At 43.6% G+C, this 20138-nt stretch overlaps 1 protein-coding gene across 1 annotated transcript in view; it reads right to left on the bottom strand.

The window, feature by feature from the left end:
- Positions 1-2804: 2804 nt before the first annotated feature.
- The window catches only part of ZCWPW2 (zinc finger CW-type and PWWP domain containing 2), a 132990-nt gene continuing 115656 nt past the window's right edge, over positions 2805-20138 (bottom strand). The window contains 1 exon segment of the mRNA XM_025202353.1: positions 2805-3047. Within this exon segment, the coding sequence (XP_025058138.1) occupies positions 2877-3047 (171 nt within the window). The 3' untranslated portion in view covers positions 2805-2876.

Below are 20138 nucleotides of genomic sequence, written 5' to 3'. Positions count from 1 at the left end.
TCATAATGACCCCTGTTGCATATTAGCCACCGAGTAAAACCATTGAAATCTGATTGTTCTTAAGTGCCTTGCATTTCCCCACTAATTATTTACCTTTATTCTGTAAAGAAGATTTTTATTATGACTATTTCTTTGGCTTATTCATTTTTAATCCTTGACAGGGCTTTAGCCCTTACCTTGTGGCTACTTATTTTCCTTACTAGTTTCTTGTGAGGGATTTTATCAAAAACCTTTTGAAAATTTAAGTAAATTACTTCCACCAGATGCCCTTTATCCACTGTATTTTTGACTTGCAGAATTTAACAGGTCAGAAAGGCATGACTTACCCTTATAGCAACTAGGCTTGTTTGATCGTATCAGCATATACTTATCCAAGAGTTTCATTCCTCTATCCTTAATTATACTCTTTCAGTTTTCCTGTTACTGAGGTGAAGCTCAGCAGATTATGATTCCTATAGTCCTGTCATTCCTTTCAAAATTTGAGCAGCAGGTTAAAAACTTCTCAATCTAAAAGAACATTTTGTGTTAAGGAATACACATTATTTACAGTTTACCTTCTCTAGCTTAGTCTTCTGTTTCCATTTTGGTATTAAAGTGTTTTTACTTTTTAAATCAGCAGCAAGTACCGAATAAAGAATGCTTTCACTCTTCTACCATAAATACAAAGCAAGCATGAGCTATTATAAGAGCAGAGGATTAGGTGAGGCAGTTATAACATGTATTGCAAATATGTTAAAATAGTAAAATGTTATTTTAAATACAATCATTTTCAAAACAAGTCAGATAAAATTCATTTCAGTACTGTAAAGCCTGATTATTCAAATTTTATACAAATAAAGTTATTAAAAAAAATGGGGAGGATAATACAAATTTCACCCCTCACCCTCACCAGAGGTAGGAAGTGGGACAATTGAGAAGTCCCTTTCTGGTTCTGTCTTGTGGTTTTTCCCAGATAGGTTCTGCAACAGTAGTTGTAGCTTCCTCCACATTATTCGCATAGGTTAACAGAGTTTCTGCATCCACACAATTGGATTTGCAGCATCTACTCTACTCGTCTTCCTCTAATATATCCTTCAACATTGACTTGTGACATGAAGACCCTTCCTGTAACATACAGGGCACTGGCATGTGCAGGTCCCTGCTCTAACTCAGGGCACTTTGCATAAAGTGTCACAAGTTAGAGTCACCCCTTGACCCAACAGATGTTTGCCTATTGGGTTGGAGGTGGAGAAATCGATCCTGCCTGCCTGTCCTGCAATCAGGGCTGGGCTGATGCAGGCCACTCTGCCTCCCCCCCCCCAAGCTCTGCTGCTGTCTACAGGAAGGGAGGGTAGAGTGGTGCAGAGAGACCTTCACATCCAAAAAATTCACACTCAATGGAGGTAAGAGTGCTTGGGCATCCTTGTCATCCTTCTTCCTGAGGCAGAGACAATGCCCGGGCCCTAAAAAGTTTAGTCTGAAGCCTCAAATTTACAAATACTTAGATTGTTTTATAGAGTCTGAGCAGTCTAATTTAAGACAATGGAAATTATGACCTACTGAAGTCCACTGCAAGCCCTCTAGGTAGTTCAAGGTTTCATCTAGCAGTGAATAATGTTAAATCTTCACCTTCCCCCTTTTTTTGGGTTCATTTTTAAGTGGGTGTATTTATAGTCAATAAGTCTATACTCAAAATGTGAGCCTCATTAATGGAAAATTTATAAAACTTTTAAATGTTTTACTTTTAAATGTTAAAATTTATAAATATTTTAAATGTGAAACAGCACCTTAAAAATGAAGTTTTTCCAAACTGCTATTTTCAAATTTTAGATCATAAACATCAAAAAGTTATTAACTTTAAAAATAGTTTGCCTGAAAATAAAAACAAATTATGACAGTTTTGTTAACACTTTTATTATTTTTGAAAAAAAAGTGTTTTATAAGCAAGTAATATTTTAAAATATATCTTTTACATTGTGGACAACTTTTAACAAAAATCATGTTTTTGGACAAGTTCATATTCTTTTACCAAAATAACATTAAAACACTTTAATCTCCAATGCTGAAACTGTATTTGCATCATTCTGTTTTTTTCTTATTCTACTTTGTCCTTTGTTTCAACTAATGAACATTTGGTTTATTTACATTGGGTGTGCTTTGACCTCTCCCTATTATTTTAGTATTTTGTGTGGGATTTTTTTTCTTTTTCCATACTTTTCAACATTATTTTCCGACTACTGAGATAGAGGGTTATTGTATATGCAGGGTATACCTAATTCCAAAATACATAATGTGGTTACTGTCAGGAAGAAGTATTTTAGGAACAGAAGATAGTCTCCATAGCTGAATTACCCAGATCTAAATTTGAGCTCAGTACAATCAACTGAGACTTGTATATGAGGATCAAAGGACTAACAAACCCCATCACTGTTTCATATTGGATAAAGCTGCATAGCTAAGATTATTCATGACTACCGGAGGATTTACTTAAATAACTTCTTTCTGAATATCCGAAAGGTGCACCATCTTGTCAAAATGCCTTGAGAATTCAAGAAGTGTTCAGAATCAACACAATAAGTTTATCTACCTTTATTTTATAAAGACAGATACACTTTCAGTATCTATAACTTGTTTCAAACCTTAACAAAAATATTCTATGAAATTAGGAAAACAGTATAAATGTATATTTACGTTTTAAACAACTATTCACTTCAAAATATACCATTATTTTGTTAGAAGTGTTATCAGTTAATACTTAACATTAAATTACCTTTGAATTCTTTGTATAGCATTCACTTATTTAAGCCTATGAATATAGGCGGTGGGGCGGAGTGGGATAGACAATATGTGAGTATCCTGATAGGGCTGGTTATTCTGTTTGTGAGTTAGTTTCAGAATTAAACATTTTGGAATTCAGCCATCAGAGAATCTATTTCTTTAAACTTATTTGTTATATTCTCAATACAATCCACCACCCTGAAAGCTATTCCATCAATAACAACACAGTCCTCTTGGCAGTAGCTTTCTGCTGGACTTCCTTCAGTAATCTCTGTATTGGATTTAGTTACCTGAAAAGAAAATATGCATTCTCTAGATGCATTACACTTGAAAGAAATATCATTATCCACTATATTTTATTATCAAGATTTTAAAGATCAGTCAATACATAGTCCTCCCACAAGTAAAACAAACTGTAGTCATAAGCAGAGAGGTAGAAATCCATTTATGCATACAATAAGGTAAATGCAAAGATTCTGGAAGAATATAGCTATACACTGCATTCTGAATATTAGTTAATAGTCTTTTAAGGTATATTTATTGAAATAAAATTTCTTCTATTACATCATTATATTACAGACACCTAATTACTTGAAAAATTAAAAAGAAGAGCCTTTACCAAAAATACTGTGAAATATATCTCAAAATATAGGGCAAAAGTGATACCTTGCAATATGCAATACAAAAATTAGCATACTATGGATAAAGACCTCCAAGGGAATTGGAGCTCTGCAGCATTCTCCCCAATTTCATGAATCTCTGAAGTCTGTTCGAATTACAGTCTTCATCATTCTTCAGAAGAACTTGAGGAGGGAGAAGAAACTGTTTGTATAGTACATATAATTATATTCCTTGGGAACTAGATGCACTTGCAATGGGAAGTTTTGCCTGAGACAGCCCCCTCTTCCTAAATCTCTTGAGTTGAGTGATAGTCCTGCTGTGAGGAAGTGGAGCTATCCTTGGGAAAGCAAAGACAAAGGAACAGTATAAGAGCACTTAGCTTTTGCCCAGATGCTCTTACTTTTCAAGGGTGTCTTAAGCTTTATGCTGATTTCAAGGCATGTGTAGCTTTAAGGGGCTAAACACTGGTGGTTACACAAAAAAGACCCAGTCCCTGACTAAACACTTTGAAAAGTGTTTAAGCAGTTTCTTAATTTGCATACCCATGTCCACTCAGCGATATCCATTCACCAAGGGACAAATTTGTAACACAGACAATACAAAAATTGGATCTAAATATATTTTCATCCTGTTTACTGCTGTATTTTCTCACATACAACATGCCCCCAAATAAAACAACCACTCTGGGGCATTATTACACATGCTCCAGGGATGAAGCAGGGGATGCTTTCATTAGAGTGGCTCTGAGAGCCACTCTAATTAAAGTGCCTGCAGTGTATTGGCATCCCTGACCTTCAAAATGGCAGGGTTGAATGAGCTTTAGTTGAAGTGCCTCACTACCATTTAGAAGCATGGGGATGATTCATCAGTGACTTGGATGAGGGGGTAAAAAGCACCCTATTCAAATTTGCTGATGACACTAAGATGTGGGGGGATGTGGGCACGCTAGAATGGAGGAACAGGCTGCAATTTGATCTGGACAGGATACAGGGGTGGGCAGATGAGAACAGGATGGGTTTCAACCCTGACAAGTGCAAGGTGCTGCACCTGGGGAGGAAGAACCAGCAGCATACCTACAGGCTGGGGAACTCCCTTCTTGTTAGTGCAGAGGCAGAAAGGGATCTTGGAATCATTATTGATGACAAAATGAACATGGGCCGACAGTGTGGGGACGCGGTCAGGAGGGCCAACCACACCTTGTCATGCATCCACAGATGCATCTCAAGCAGGTCCAAGGAGATGATCCTCCCCCTCTATGCGGCACTGGTCAGGCTGCAGTTGGAGTACTGCATCCAGTTCTGGGCGCCACACTTCAGGAGAGATGTGGACAGCATTGAGAGGGTTCAGAAAAGGGCCACCCGCATGATCGGGGGCAGCAGGGCAGGCCCTATGAGAAGAGGCTGAGGGACCTGAACCTGTTCAGCCTCCACAAGAGAAGGCTGAAGGGGGAATCTAGTGGCCTGTTACAAACTAGTCAGAGGGGACCAGCAGGCATTGGGGGAGTCCCTGTTCTCCTGAGCACTCCCAGGAGTGACTAGAAATAACAGTGACAAGCTGGCAGAGGGTAGATTCAAACTAGACATCAGAAGGCATTACTTCACTGTCAGGGCCGCTAGGATCTGGAACCAACTTCCAAGCGAAGTGGTGCTGGCTCCTACCCTGGGGGTCTTTAAGAGGAGGTTAGATGAACACCTCGTTGGGGTTGTTTGACCCCAGTACTTCTTCTTGCCATGGCAGGGGGTCGGACTTGATGATCTGCTCAGGTCCCTTCCAACCCTACCAACTATGAAACTATGATACATGAGACATGGAGGCTGCTGGAGCATGCTAATTAGCACGCTCCAGCAGATTCAATTAACTGAGTCTGCTCAAGACACGCTGTAATTATAGTGCATCTTAGCAACTCCCTGCACACCTACAGGCACCCTTTGTTTTTGGAAGGCACAATATTTAGAAACCTATATAAATTCTTCTGAAATACTCAATGCCTTTTTCACCTCAGAGTCCACAGGCAAATTCAGCTCCTGGACCACTGCACCTGGCAGCACAGTCTGGAAAGGAGATGAGCAGCCAAAAGTGGTGAAAAAATAGGTTAGGGCCTATTTAGAAAAAAGATGGATGTGTGCAAGTCTATGGGGCTGGATGTGACACACTCAAGGATGCTAAGGGAGTTGGCTGACCTGGTTGCAGAAGCACTGGCTATTATCTTTGAAAACTTGTGGTGATTGGGAAAGGTCCTGCATGATTGGAAAAGGGCATCTTTTATATAGTGTCCATCTTTAAGAAAGGGAAGAAGGAGGTTCCAAGGAACTACAGTCTGGTCAGCCTCACTTCCATCCCTGGATAAATCATGGAGCAGATCCTCAAGGAATCCATCGCTAAGCAATTGGAAGAGAAGGAGGTGATTAGGAGCAGTCAGAATGGATTCACCAAGAAGAAGTTATACTTGAAAAATCTGATTGCCTTCTATGATGAGATGACTGGCTCTGTGGATGCAGGAAGAGCAGTGGAGGAGATATACCTTGACTTTAGCAAGATTTTGACATAGTCTCTCCAAGTATTCTCACGAGCAAGATAAAGAAGCACAGGTTGGATGAATGGACTGTAAGGTGGATAGAAAACTGGCTGGATCAGGCTCGGAAGGTAGTAATCAATGGCTTGATGTCTAGTCAGCTGCCAGTATCAAGTGGAGTGCTGTAGGAATTTACAGATGACACCAAGCCGGGGGAGTAGTAAGAGGGTTGGGCTAGGATTCAAAGAGACCTCAGCAAATTGGAGAAGTGGACCGAAATAAATCTCATAAGGTTCAATAAGGAGAAGTACAAAGTTCTGCACTTAGGACAGAACAATTCCATGCACTGGTACAGGCTGGAGACTGACTGGCTAAGCAGCAGCTCTTCAGAAAAGGATCTGGGGGTTACAGTGGGCAATAAGCTGAATATAAACTAACAGCGTTAGTTTTTTGGGCCTTTTTTGTGTTGTCAAGAAAGCTAGTGGCATACTGTGCCACGTTAGTAAGAGTATTGCCATGAGATCAATGAAAGTGATTCTTCCCCTCTGTTCAGCACTGGTGAGGCCACATCTGTAATACTGTGTCCAGTTCTGGACTCCCCACTACAGAAAGGATATAGAACAAATTGGAGAGGTGGAGGGCAGTGAAAATGGTTAGGGGCTTGTACACATGGCTTCTGAGGAGAGGCTGAGGGAATTGGGCTTAGTCTAGAAAAGAGAAGACTGAAAGGGGATTTAATAGCAGCCTTCAACTACTTGAAGGGTGGTCCCAAAGAGGATAGAGTAACTGTTTTTAGTGGCAGATGACAGAACAAGAAGCAATGATCTCAAGTTACAGCAAGGGAAGTTTAGGAAAAATTCTCACTAGGAAGGTAGTAAAGCACTGAAATAGGCTACCCAGAAAGGCTGTGGACTCTCCATTGTTGGATCCAGCCAGGTAGGTATCCAGCCTCTTCTTAAAGATCCCCAGGGTAGGGGCCAGCACCACCTCCCTTGGAAGTTGGTTCCAGCTCCTAGCCGCCCTAACTGTGAAGTAGTTTTTTCGGATGTCCAATCTGTACCTCCTCTCCATCAACTTGTGCCCATTACTCCTTGTTATGCCAGCGGGGGCTAGGGGAAACAGCGTCTCCCCCAAACCCTTCTGGTTCCCCCTAGTGAGTTTATAGACGGTCACCAGGTCCCCCCTCAGCCTTCTCTTGTGGAGGCTGAATAGGTTCAGGTCCCGCAGTCTCTCACTGTAGGGTCTGCCCTGTTGTCCCCGGATCATGCGGGTGGCCCTCCTCTGGACCCTCTCCATGTTGTCCACATCCCTCCTGAAATGGGGCGCACAGAACTGGACACAATACTCCAGCTGCGGCCTGACCAGCGTCGCATAGAGGGGGAGGATCACCTCCCTGGCTCTACTCGAGATGCACCTGTGGATGCACGACAAGGTCCGGTTAGCCCTGCCAACCATGACCTCGCATTGTCGGCCCATGTTCATCTTGGAGTCAATAATGACACCAAGATCCCTTTCCGCCTCCATGCTCTCAAGTAGGGAGTTCCCCATCGTATAAGTGTGCTGCTGGTTCCTACTACCCAAGTGCAGCACCCTGCACTTGTCCGTATTGAAACACATCCTGTTCCTGTTTGTCCACCCCTGTAACCTATCCAGATCCTTCTGCAATCTCTCTCTCCCTGCTAGCGTGCTCACCTCCCCCCAAATTTTGGTGTCATCAGCGAATTTAAACAGGTTGCTTTCCACCCCAACATCAAGATCACTGATGAAGAAATTGAACAGCGCAGGCCCCAGGACCGAGCCCTGGGGGACTCCACTACCCACCTCCCCCCAAGTCGAGTATGATCCATCCACCACCACCCTCTGAGTGCGACCCTTCAGCCAATCTGCAATCCATCTGACTGTGTAGGCATCTATGCCACAGTCGCCTAGCTTATTAATTAGGATGGGGTGAGAGACGGTGTCAAAGGTCTTTGTTAAGACCTGGCTAGACAAAGCCTTTGCTGGGATGATATAGTTGGGGATGATCCTGCTTTGAGTACAGGACTGGACTAAATGACCTCCTGAGGTCCCTTCCAACCCAATTTTCTATGGTTCTACGAGTCCATTTTTTTCCCCTGACCATGACTAACGTAATAAATCCTCCTGGAACATAGTGTCCAGAAAGCATGGCATCCCAGGAAACAGTCTGGGCAAGACAGTAGGAACTTCCTGGCATGGCAGGATGGCAACAAGGCTAGGCCCCAGTCTCTTGCAGGAGCAGTCTCAATACTGTTGCTTTCTTATTGTAATATTCTTCATATTAGTTCCTATTAATAAAGGAACTCAATACTGTTGCTTCCATACTGCAATCCTCATCAAGATATTACAGACTACATAAAACAGCTTAGTCACCCTCAGTGGCTCTTCAGTCAACAGCTACTGCTTTATCAAGGCTAACAGTGGATTCTTCCCCTATAGCTCTAAGAATAAGTAGTAGCCATATTAGCTGTCATGAGTGATAGTGTCCGCTTGCTCTATTCCACCCTGTTTCTTCTCCAGTAAAGAAAAAAAAATGAGGTTTATCATTTATGATAATGACCTCAATTTTGGAGAATTCATTTTGGATGGAAAGACTACATATGGTATACCGGTAAATATGGCATTAGATGAATGGTCCTGCAAACAATTTGAATATTCATTAATTGTATAATCTTTAAGCCAGTGCTTTTTTAGGATTGTTCAACCGAAGTTTAAGGAAACAGGTATCTTCTTTGTTTATACCTCCAACAAATGGATTCAAGATTAGCAGACGAAATGTGTATTTTAGCAAAATGGGCTCTATTTCTAGTAGTAAGAGACTCAGAAAAACAGATGAAATAAAAATGTTTTAATACTTCTACATACTTACGCTTTTTTATTTTTAACATTTTAGATTGGTAGGCTAAAAAAAGTGTACAAATTTCTTGTATGTAACATAGAAACATTAGACTGGAAGGGGGGCTTCTGAATAACACAGACTAATATCACTGTAGCAGAATAACTGAGATCAAACATTCTTGAGTGAGAGATTCAGAAATGTGCACGAACAAGGAAGCAACTGACTGAGGAAGGTAACATGCTCATAAAAGTGAACAGAATGCTATATGCTGCTGAAGGTCAATAAATAAAACACTTGATAATTATTCACTTTATATTTTAATGTTTTAGAGAACAGTGTCAGAATAGTAGATGAAAGAATAGTACATAGGAGGTACTGAAGTCTTGTGCTGTTCCATTCCAGTTTCACTGGAAGACATTTCTGTTTATTTTCTAAACAAATTTTAAGCAATCATTCTTACTTTGTTGAATATGCACACATTTTCAAATAACTTGGTTGTGGCCTGATATATGCATCTCTCTCTCCTTTTCCTTAATGTTATAAAAAATCCAGTTTGAATGTGATATATTACATCACTTCTATAAATTATGCTATTAACTGAAATATACAGAATTACTTACTGGAAAACCTATACTATATTTATCTGAATCCAGAAGAACTTTGCATGTAGGACCTCCCACCCCACTAATTGAATCTATACATAGAAAATTATAAATTTGTTATAATTTTCCATATATAGAACCTAATTAGTGGAACGTCATCTTAAATTCCACTGTGTCCCCTCCCTGCCCCATACTGTCCCGTTGCTATGGCAGGGAAAGCAGCAGTGGGGGGTGAGGGGCCAGACCCCTGCCACTTCCTTCCCTGCCCCTTGTCCTCCCCCATGCCTGCTCCCCATCACCTGCTTCTCTGTACTGCCTGCACCCACTGCCTACCCCCCACCCCCTGCCCACTAATCCCCAATAGCTATGCCTACCCCACCAGTCTCTGCCTCCCCTACCTGCTTCCCCCTGCTGAAGTCTGCCCCCCTTACCTTCTGGTGAAGCTCTGCTCCTCTGGGGCAGTCAGAAGAATACACCCCTAACACAGGCCAACCCCCACCTCCTCTACCCCTTGCTCCCTCCTGCAGCCTGCCCCCCACACACTGCCCAAGCTTGCCCCCCACAAATACCTCCCCACCATATCAGCAGCACTCTGAATTAGGACACTCATCATTGGTGTGGCTCCAGCCTAGCCACAGTCCAGCCCAACCTGGGAGAAATGGAAGCTCCTGGCTGGGCAGGGTCAGGGCTAGGATGGACCAGAGCCAGAGCAGAATGTAAGCGGGGAGGGGGAAGGCAAGGGGTAGGAGGGCAGGTTGAAGGCTCCCCCCAGTCTCTCCTGCACTTCTCCTGGCTGTGTGCCCCCTCCCTTGCCAAACAAATCATTCCAGCCTGGGACAAGTGGTGTCTCGAGTCCAGCTTCAACCCAGGGCTGGGGGCCAAAGCTGTAGCTGTCAGCCCCAGGCTGATATTTATATCTAAGACACGGCTTCCCTTCCCCTCCCCCCTCACTCCCCATCCTGACTGGTGGAAAAAACCTTATCTTGGATTTGAGAAAATACGATGTCCAGTCTAAGCTGTATATAGTGGGCTCATTGGGCATACAGAAAATTAACTTTGATGTGGGGTGGGCAGTTAATCTGTGTAGCCCACAGCTGCTCAACCCCTGGCTCACAGGCCAGATTCAGTTCACAGAGCCATGTCCCTTGGCTGACAGAAGTCCCCAAAAATCCCCAAATTTGGCAGCAGGGTAGTAGTGACACTAACTGCCACTCTCCTGCCAAATGTTGGGACCTATAGGGAACCCCCAAGCCAGATAGCATGCTGGATTGGTATGCCTGGGGCCTGACCTGGGCACATAGGGGCTGGTTGGAGGCAGTGCAGAGCCTTAGCCTACAGCACAAGACCTCAAGGTGGTAGCAAAGGACCAAGAAAAGCATTGCAGGACCCAATCCAGCAGCATGGGCCACAGGGAGGTGAATGGAGATAGTTTGGGACCCAATCTGGCAGCACAGTGCTGATTGGGGGCATAGGGCCAAAAAAGGCATTGCACAGCCTGATTCTGATGCAGAGGGTCTGATCCACCCTGCAGCCCCAAAAGGTTGAGTACCACTGGTGTAGCCTATCTCAGTCCCAGTCTATGTGGTAGTTTTAGTAGCCCCATTTCAAAACTGCTATTAGAGCAAGGTACTCAGGATAACAGTGTAGCAAGCTTTATTAAGGTACAAACAGCTAAGCAGAGGCCAAGAGTAGCTCTGAGTAAGGCAACCTGCATTAATAAGGTAAAAAAAAAAGCTGAGACCAGCTTGTTTCTGGCTGAAATAGCAAGCACATTTAAGTCATCTCAAGTAGTGCCTTTAATTGAAGTCAATGAGATTTGGCAAATAGCTAATTCCATTTGCAGGATATAAATGGCTGCCCATCTCACCTGCAAGCATCTAAAGTCACTTATACTTTAGCTCCAATGCTTTTACCAAATACCTACTTGAATACAAATGTAATAAAACAGTAAGAGGAGGCCTTCCAGGGAAAACTGAAAAGATAAGAACATTTATATAGGAAGCAATTTATTTGTTTGGTATTTTTCACCAAAGCATGCTGGGCTAATAGGAAATGTATTGTGTCCGTCTTTTCTCTTGTTTGATGGAGCAGATTCAAAACTGCATCAACTGTCCTGAGACTGTCCATTACTGACATATATACAAAATTACTGTGTTGTTTGTTTGAGCAAGGACCAAGCATGCCTGGGACATAAAATCTGCAACAGGTTCACCAAAAATCATCAAGTTTTGGAGAATACTTAAAAGCCCTCCAGTCCTTTTTAGTAAATCTTCCTACAGGTGGCCCAGAGAACTTCAAAGTCTGAATAAAAGGGTCCTGCCGATAGTGTCAATAATGTGCAAATGAGTGCAACTGATCAAGAGTCCAGTTATTTGTGCGCGCGCCAAGGCTCTGCACACCAAATTATGTCGTCTGAAATTAAGACTAGGCAAAAGAGCTGAAGAAGCAGCCCTTCATATAAAAGATTCTGCAGAATTTAGCAACGTAAAAGCTTAAGATTAGAAGACAGCACAGTTAAATCTGTATGGATGCAAATACAGAGCTGCAGTGATGTAAAACTGTATGAGGGGCTTCATACAACCACAAAACAACCATTGGTCAAATGGCACAATGCAAAAAGTTTAAAGAAGCACCCTCTCAACATTAAGTGACTGTTTCTTGGAATATCTCACGCTGTTCCACACAAGAGGAAAGGCCACTCCAGTCTTAGCCTTAAGTAATAGGACAAAGTTTATTTAAAAAACTATGTAGCTAAATTGATATACTGACTACCATATAATTATATTTAGCAGAGTACCTACAAAAGTGACACTAAACTTTAGCAGTAAGATGTCCAAGACTAGTCAAAAAAGTAAAAAAACCCAAACTCATATATGTAGCACAGAAAATAATTAGATGTATCTACTTAAATAAAAACAACCAGTAACAAAGTCTCAGAACAAAAGGAATTGAACAAAAAGAAAAAAAAAGAGTCAACAATGAGCCAATCAATATGATTAACAAGGCAAATCTACATGGCCAAAACGAAACCTTCAAAATTTGGAAATCTAATTAATAAATCAGGTCTCACAAATTACATTGGGCAATAAGAAAATCAGGGACAAAAAATGGATTTTGAAGAGCAAACAGCTAAAGAAGTAAAAACAAAACAACAACATAAAATTTCTCAGAATTAGAAAACCTGAAAAAACCGATAGCATGCTTTAAAGGAACAATTGTTGAGAAGTGGCATTATTTTCTATCGGGTTTCACTACCAATAACACTGGTTTGAGATCTGCCTCAAAACATGCTCTTTTCTGGTACCTAAAATGAGGTATTCTCAGGGAATAAAATGTTAAAACAGGTACTGAACCAAACTGAAAATGTAAAATGCAGTAAGTTGCCAGGCATACCAATATTTTTAAACTGTTTAAATATATAGGAATTTGGCTGCTAAAAAAAAAAGTTCTAGAGAACTACAGAGTAGCAAATTTATGGTAAGCTGGTTGAAATAACAATTAAAAACAGATCAAGAACTCATCCAAAATATCATGGTATGAGAGGGCCCAGCTAGTTTGGTTTATGCAAAGGGATGTAATGTATTTCATTCACCTATTAGAATTTTAGACTGTGTCGATAAAAAGAGTACCACCAGATATCTTTTAGAATTCCAGAAGTCTTCAACAAAGATGTGCATTAGAAGTCCACTAAAAAAAAAGCTAAGTAGTTGTGGAATTAAAGGCAAATATCACCATGTATTAAACCTAGCTAGAAAAGAAAAACAAAGATAGGATTAAATCACTGTCATGGGGTAGGGTCCCTAGAGATGGCCGTGATGCCCCTAGGGCCCTGTGACCGTACCAGCTTTGCCCTATGGACAACTTCTAATTTTTCCTGCTACATCTTGATGGTTAAGATAATAGATAGTAGATGGGAGGCTGCCCTCAAGTTGCTATGCAGTCATGGTCCTGGTGGACCCCACTAAACTGTCTATGTCAGGGGTGGGCAAAATACGGCCCATGGGCAAGATCCAGCCCACGAGGCCATCCTTTCTGGCCAGCGGGGCCTCTAAAAAATTTAGAAAAATTAATATTTATCTATCTGTCTTTGGTTCCTGTCACCACATGGGCTGCGAGCGGCTGCAGCGTGGGGCACTGGCCACGCACTGGGGTAGGGGCTGCTTTTCCCATGCTCAGCACCAGCTTGTAACCTGCCCCTGCTGCCAGCCTGGGACCCACACTGGCTCTAGGCCCGCCTGTCAGGGCTGCACACGGTGGGAGCAGCTGCAGCCCCGCCCCCACCCGCTTGCTGTGCTAAGCAGTGTTTGCTGCAGATGCCCACCTGGAGCTTGTGCGCTAGGCAGCCCAGAGGCAGCAGTGGCAAACACTGCCTGGTGCGGCAAGTGGGGGAGGTTGCAGCTGCTGCCGCCGTGCGCAGCCCCAACGGGTGAGCCAGGAGCTGGTGTGGAGCCCAGGCTGGCAGTGGGGGCAGGTTACAAGCTGGTGCTGAGGACAGGAGAAGCGGCCCCTCGCCCACCCCGTGGCCAGCACCCCACTCTGCAGCCTGCCTGAGGCTGTCTGTCCCTGCTCAGGACAGCCCCGCGTGTGCTGCAAGTGGCTGCAGCAAGGAGTGCCAGCCACAGGGCGGGGGAGGGACCACTTTTCCCCACACACAGCACCAGCTCCTTCCTTGCCACACAGCAGGGGGGTCGGGGCTTCACACTGCCCCCCACCTGTACCACGGAACTGAGGGGGCACTGGGAGCGGGTAGGTACATGGGGCCCACACCAGTGTCCCAGGTACAGTGCCGGCAGGGCCCAGAGCAGGGCAGCAGGAGTACAGGGTCTCGGCCAGCAGGGGCTCTATGGAGCCAGGCCAGCTCTCCCCTCTCACTGCTGGTGCAGCCCAACCCAGCTCCACAGATCCCTGCCAGCCTGCATCCTGCTCTGGGCCCCACCGGAGCTGACCCTGAGACATTGGTCCCAAGACATTGGGACATTGGTCCCAAGATGTTGACCAAGGGGCTGAGCACCTGTAAAGGGGCGGGGCTACCCAGGCGGTCCTTGACAGCTTGCCAAAAGTGGGTAAGAGGTCCTCCACCCGAAATAATTGCCTGCCCCTGGTCTACGTTCTTAGACCCCTTTCTGGGTCCTGCTCTACATAAAGGCAGGACACCCCAAGCCTTATGGGCTAGATGCGTGGCTCCAAAACCACCCCTTTACCATGCCCCATGCCTCGCAGGTGGTATTCAAATGTTGTCCCTCTGGGGCCTTAATCTAGCTTGGCCTTCTGTCGTCACTGGGCCCTTGGCCCCTGTCTACGTACCCTCACTGGGGTTGGGCTCTCTGCGCCCCTGTCTATGAGCCCCTTGATGCTGAGCTCTCAGCAGCCCTGTCTGCATGCCCTCACTGCTGCTGGGCTCTACATCCTAGTGTGCCCCAATAAGGGCTCCTCCTCCCCAATAGCCTCAGCCCGGTCCACCAGCTGAAACAACTAACAACAACAACAACATTGGAGGTCACTCTGCCGCTTTAAGGGGCAAATTTCTCCCTCAACAATGCGTGCCCCTAGCCTCAGATACTTTAGGAGTTCCTAGAGCCCCTCACTCTTACCAGCAGCAGAATGGCAAACAAGCATCTCTGAATAGAGCTCCTGCAAGAGCTCTTCTCCCTGGTTGCTGCCAGAGTGCTAACTACCTTCAGTCTCAGCCCTGGGGCTTACGTGCGCCCAGGGCCCTGCCTTCTTTTGGTTAGCTGACCAGCTAATTCCCTCATCAGCCTGCTGTCACAGCAACCTGCACCTGTGGGGATTCTGTCTGGCTCCTAGGGCCTTCTCTCTAGGCAGCTTCTGCCCTTAAAGGAGCAGACACACGTTAGTGCCCTGCAACAATCACCGATAATCTTGGCTGAGTAGGGAGGTATCAATATTTAAAGTGGGTATCAATATTGAAGTGGGTGAGTAGGGAGGTATCAATATTTGTAGCTGACCATAGGTAGTTTAGTTGAGCCAAAATTAGAAATGATCCTGAAGAGAGGCCTCAACATGGCTCAGAGAAGATAGATCAGAAACTTTTGTGCTCTTCCTATCACTTTAGAAAGAAAAAGGGGACATTCAATACGATTTAAAAATAGGAATCTAAGAAAGGCAGTGAAAAGAAGCATTGTGTAAACTAAGTCCTTCAGGAGACTGCTCTATCAAGCTATCAGGATATAAGCTAGGTAGGGATAAGGGCACTTTCCATCCATCCTGTTGAAGCTTTAATGCTGTGAAGAAAGAAATACAAGGTCCTGAAGCCAGAAGAAGAGCAAGCAAGAAGCAGCATGAGTCTGTAGTATAGTGGCTAAGGTACTTCCCTTGGGGGTGAAATCCTGGGCTCCAAACTATCTCACCAGGACTTTGTGTGCGTGTTTCTGGAGATAGGATTGTTTCGAGGGAGGAGGGGTGGTTGTTTTTGTTTGTTTGTTTGTTTATTAATTACATAGTGGCTGTTTAATGTAAAATGCATAAAGAACCCTGGAAGTAAGGAGAAGCCAAAAATAATATCCTGAAAAATCATCAAAAAAACAAAATTCTGCAAAGGGACCTAAAGGGTTGGGAAAGCCTGCGAATAGGAAAGGCACAGGGCTTCACGACAGCAGCTGTAATATTATAAACGAGATGCAAATGACCCCAAAATAGACCAAATTAAATCCTTCTGTTTTACTAGGATATAGGTCTAGGGAGAAGTATGTAGAAGGTACGCCACTAGATGCAGTGACCAAATGAACTATGTATGTTCCAAAAGCTAGGAAAGAAATAAGCACAAAGATAAAGCTCAAGTGTTTGTAATTCAAGGAACTATTTCTCTGACGAGTTTGACAATAAAGCATCTTCCAAAACACTGCTTTTTTCTAATGAGAGAGACAAGTATGTAGCATACTAACAGTGAAAAAAATGCTGGATATATGTGCATCTATACACGTGCTCCAAGGTGGGGTGGGAGGGGGCTTTAATTAGAGCAGCTCTGAGAGCTCCTCTAATTAAAGTGGCCGCAGTGTCATGTGTAGTCAGCATCTCATGCTTCAGAATGTCAGTGGGCACATTTTAACTCAAGTTTATTTGACGAGCTTTAGTTAAAGTGCCCCCACCACCATTTTGAAATGCAGGGACACCGATTACACATGACATGGAAGCTGTTGGAGTATTAGCGTGTAGGGCTGTGTGAAGCTTCGGTTGCTGATTTGATTTGGAGGAGTTTCACTCTTATTTGGCGGCCAAATCTCTGAATCTGAATCGAATCAGGAGACCAGTAAAAAGGTCTGAATCAATTTGAAGCCTCCAAATAGATTCAGAAAAGATTTGCAGATTTGGAGATTCAGGCAGCCCCCACTCACTGCCGCAGGGAGCTGGACCCGGGCTCCATGCCGGTAAGTAGGAGGTGGCAGGGGTAGGGGGAAAAAGGATGGGACCACGGGGGGACCCCTGCCTGCTACCCCACTCTCCCAGCCCCATTAATGGTTGCCCTGCCCAGCCCGTGTCCTGGCACTTAAAAAACAAACAAACAAAAAAAAAAAGCAAGCCCTGCATTCACTGGCTGATATAGCAGCCATCAGGGCCTCTGAGGGCTCGCAGCAGAGCCTCCCCCCATGAAGTGTGGGGAAGTGAGGGAAGTGGGGATCACCCCTCTGCCTGGCACGAGCCGATGAGCATGGGGCTTTTTTTTTTAAGTGCCAGGACACGGACTGGGTGGGGCAGCCATTGACAGGGCTGGGAGAGTGAGCTGGGGCCCGTTTGATTTGGAGATTTGGCCGATTCAGCAGCGGCCGAATCTCCAAATCAGATTCGGCTGAATCAATTTGGGACAGTGATTCGAATAACTGTCCCCCGAATCGGCCGAATCAGAAGCAAATACTAGCTGCTTCGCACAGGCCTATTAGCATGCTCCTACAGACTCACAGCAGACTTGTTTAATTGAGTCTGCTCTGACATGTGCTAATTAGCACGTCAGAGCAGAGCTCCATCATGTGTACTGGTGCCCTATGAGACTTATATTTTAAATGTGTTGCAATGAGACAATGCTCTAGAAATAAAGGAAATTCCTTTTCCAAAACAATCAGAAATTAATTGTCCTAAAATGAATAAGAAACTGTGAAGGCCCTCCCCTTATGAATTCCTAAGAGTTGTAAGCATTTGAGATAGATGAATTCCCTCTTGGTCATGGGTTTGATGCAGCGGCACAAAAGTAAGAACCCACTTGGAGGTGGGATGTTTCCAAAGATATTTATTCATCTCAAACATTACATTTGTTTCACCTGTGTTACTCATGGTTAAACCTGCGTCTACTAAAAGAAAAAAAAAAATCAATAATTGTAATAAGAATGGTGATCTCATGACAAACTATTTGTCTCCGATATCATCATATTTTAGCAGCCAACAGCTTGTGGAGTCTATGCCATTTATCATTAATCTTAATTTACAGTCCCTAAGCGAGTTTTCAATCCATGTGAGAAAGCTCATGTCCAATCCAATTTGGATTAATTTTTCAAGTAAGATTTACTGAGGAACAATGTCACATTTCAACTAAATCCAGATATTTACCACTGATTTGTAATTTGATAAAAAAGTATCAAGTTTGGTTTTACTTCTTAAATCCACGCTATTTATTTCTCTAGCTATTTGCAATTTTTTCCTTTTAGATTTCTCTTCCATTATTTAACTAGAAAACAAAATTAGATTTACTGGAGAATAGTTAGACCTGGATGTTAATAAAGTATTCAGCAAACACGTTCCTGGAAAATAATACTATGGTATAATCAGCCAAGTAGCTGTTGATGTATAGGGTCTTGGACTAATATATCAGTAGATCTCATATTGTGCATTTCAACATTTTATGGCTTGCCTGATACTGGAGAGATAAAGTATGCAACAAATATGCAATAAACTCTTTTGATTTTGTACTGTTTTGTAGTATTTTGTTTGAGATCTAATGGGAGAAAAAGAGAAGGTAGGATCCATTTCCTTGCTGGTCCATGTTAGTAATATATCTGTTATGGTTGAATATTTTGGTTACCTGGGTAAAGGAAAACTAGAAAATCTTGAACTAAAGCAGACCTGAGTAAAAATAATTGTAGCATGAGTATAACATAAATACTGAATTAAATGTTGGTTGATGCTATGCAGGCAGGGTAAGTTCGGACCTCTACAGACTATCCTGCAGCAAAACCCCCAGTTTTTTTTTTTGTTTTTTTTTTAAATACATTCCCTCCCTTCCCCAGCTATTTCTGACTTTTTCTCTCCCTCTCTATTCCCTATAGATAAGTATGAGTAAGTTAAGACATAGGATAAGCTTTAGCATTTTTGTAGCAAGTTTTTTTTTCTCTCTCCTTCTTTGATTCACTGTTTTATATTGTATAATTATTATGTTTATAGTGTTTTACTGATTTTACTGTTTTTTCTATTCATACTATATGATTTAGGCCTACACGTGTAAGTTAGCATAAATAATGTCAAGTTATGTCATGTCAAGTTTCCATTTTGTACATCAAGCCTCCATCTTGTGTCCTCTGCCCGGGTAAAACCTATGACTCATGTCTAACCAGTCTCATATAAATTGGTTCCTGAATGAATAGGGATGAATGAGGGTGCTTGAGATACAATGGTAGCAGGCCTCTACTGAATAATCAACTCAATGAGTGGACCGTCAGCACAACAACAGGACCATTGCCTTCCACTGACTCACCCAGGGACGGAACAGAAACCCAACATTTGAAAGACAAAGACCCTACAGAAACCAGCCAACCCACTATTGCAACACAGACACCTGGAACGGCACATCCTCGCCTGGAGTGCACATGCTCAGTACACCAGGGCTGACCCTTGCCTGGGCATGCCCCTCCCACTAGGGTCATAGAAGGTCTGCCCCTATAAAAAAGGGGTGAGAAGACAGACCCAGTGGGATGCCTTCTCCATCAGGACCAGCACCATGCCACACCACCTATCCACCCAGAAGTCCTGCCAGTGACCCCCTCTGGACAACACCTTGCTGGATAAGACCCCGACCAGCCATCAATGATCAACTCTCAGCCCAGGACAGGTAGCTATCACCCACCTTCCTTCCCCAAGCAAAGAACCTGGACTTCATCCCTACACACCCCTCCACCAAGCCTTTTTCTCTCCTGCTACCATTGTGTGTATGTGTGTGTGTGTGTGTGTGTGTGTGTGTGTGTGTACACACCAATAACTTGGTGGGACTGCGTAGTGTCTTGTCTGTTTAATAAACGTGTTATTTTGAAACCCCAAGTTGGATTTTTGTCTTACTGACCTCCTGACCCTCCTCCTTGATTTCCCAGCTATCTCCCAGCTTTCTGCCTCTCAGGTTCCAGCCCCAATCTCCCAGTTTTCTGCCTCTCTTTTTCCTGGCTGTTTCCTCCTTGCCACCGGGCTTTTTCCCTTGCTTCCACTCTGGCACCAGGTGATTCTGAGTAACTCCAGGGCACATTAACCTAAAGCAACCCCAAACCTCAGTTCCTCAGCTCAGCTTCTCTCTAGTCTACCAGTTCTAATCCAAGTCCCAGCTACTTTCACTCCCTACACTTTCACTCTCTCACCTTAACCGTCCCCCAGGTATCCCAAGTACCCCAAACACACACACACACACACACACCCACCCACCCCCGTACCACCCAAGTTAGGAACTCACCTGTGCCCATGTGTAGGTGGGTTGTATGTGTGTAAACTGGTGACTATACATATATATGTGTGTGTCATCATGTGCATGATATACGAATTAGTAACATGTATATGTGTATTGGGTGTGTGGGTATTGGTATAT

Source organism: Alligator sinensis, unplaced genomic scaffold (genome assembly GCF_000455745.1).
Source record: "Alligator sinensis unplaced genomic scaffold, ASM45574v1 scaffold181_1, whole genome shotgun sequence".
NCBI classification, from domain to species: Eukaryota; Metazoa; Chordata; order Crocodylia; family Alligatoridae; genus Alligator; species Alligator sinensis.
Note: the sequence above shows the minus strand (reverse complement) of the source record. Positions and strands in the feature narration are given on the sequence as shown.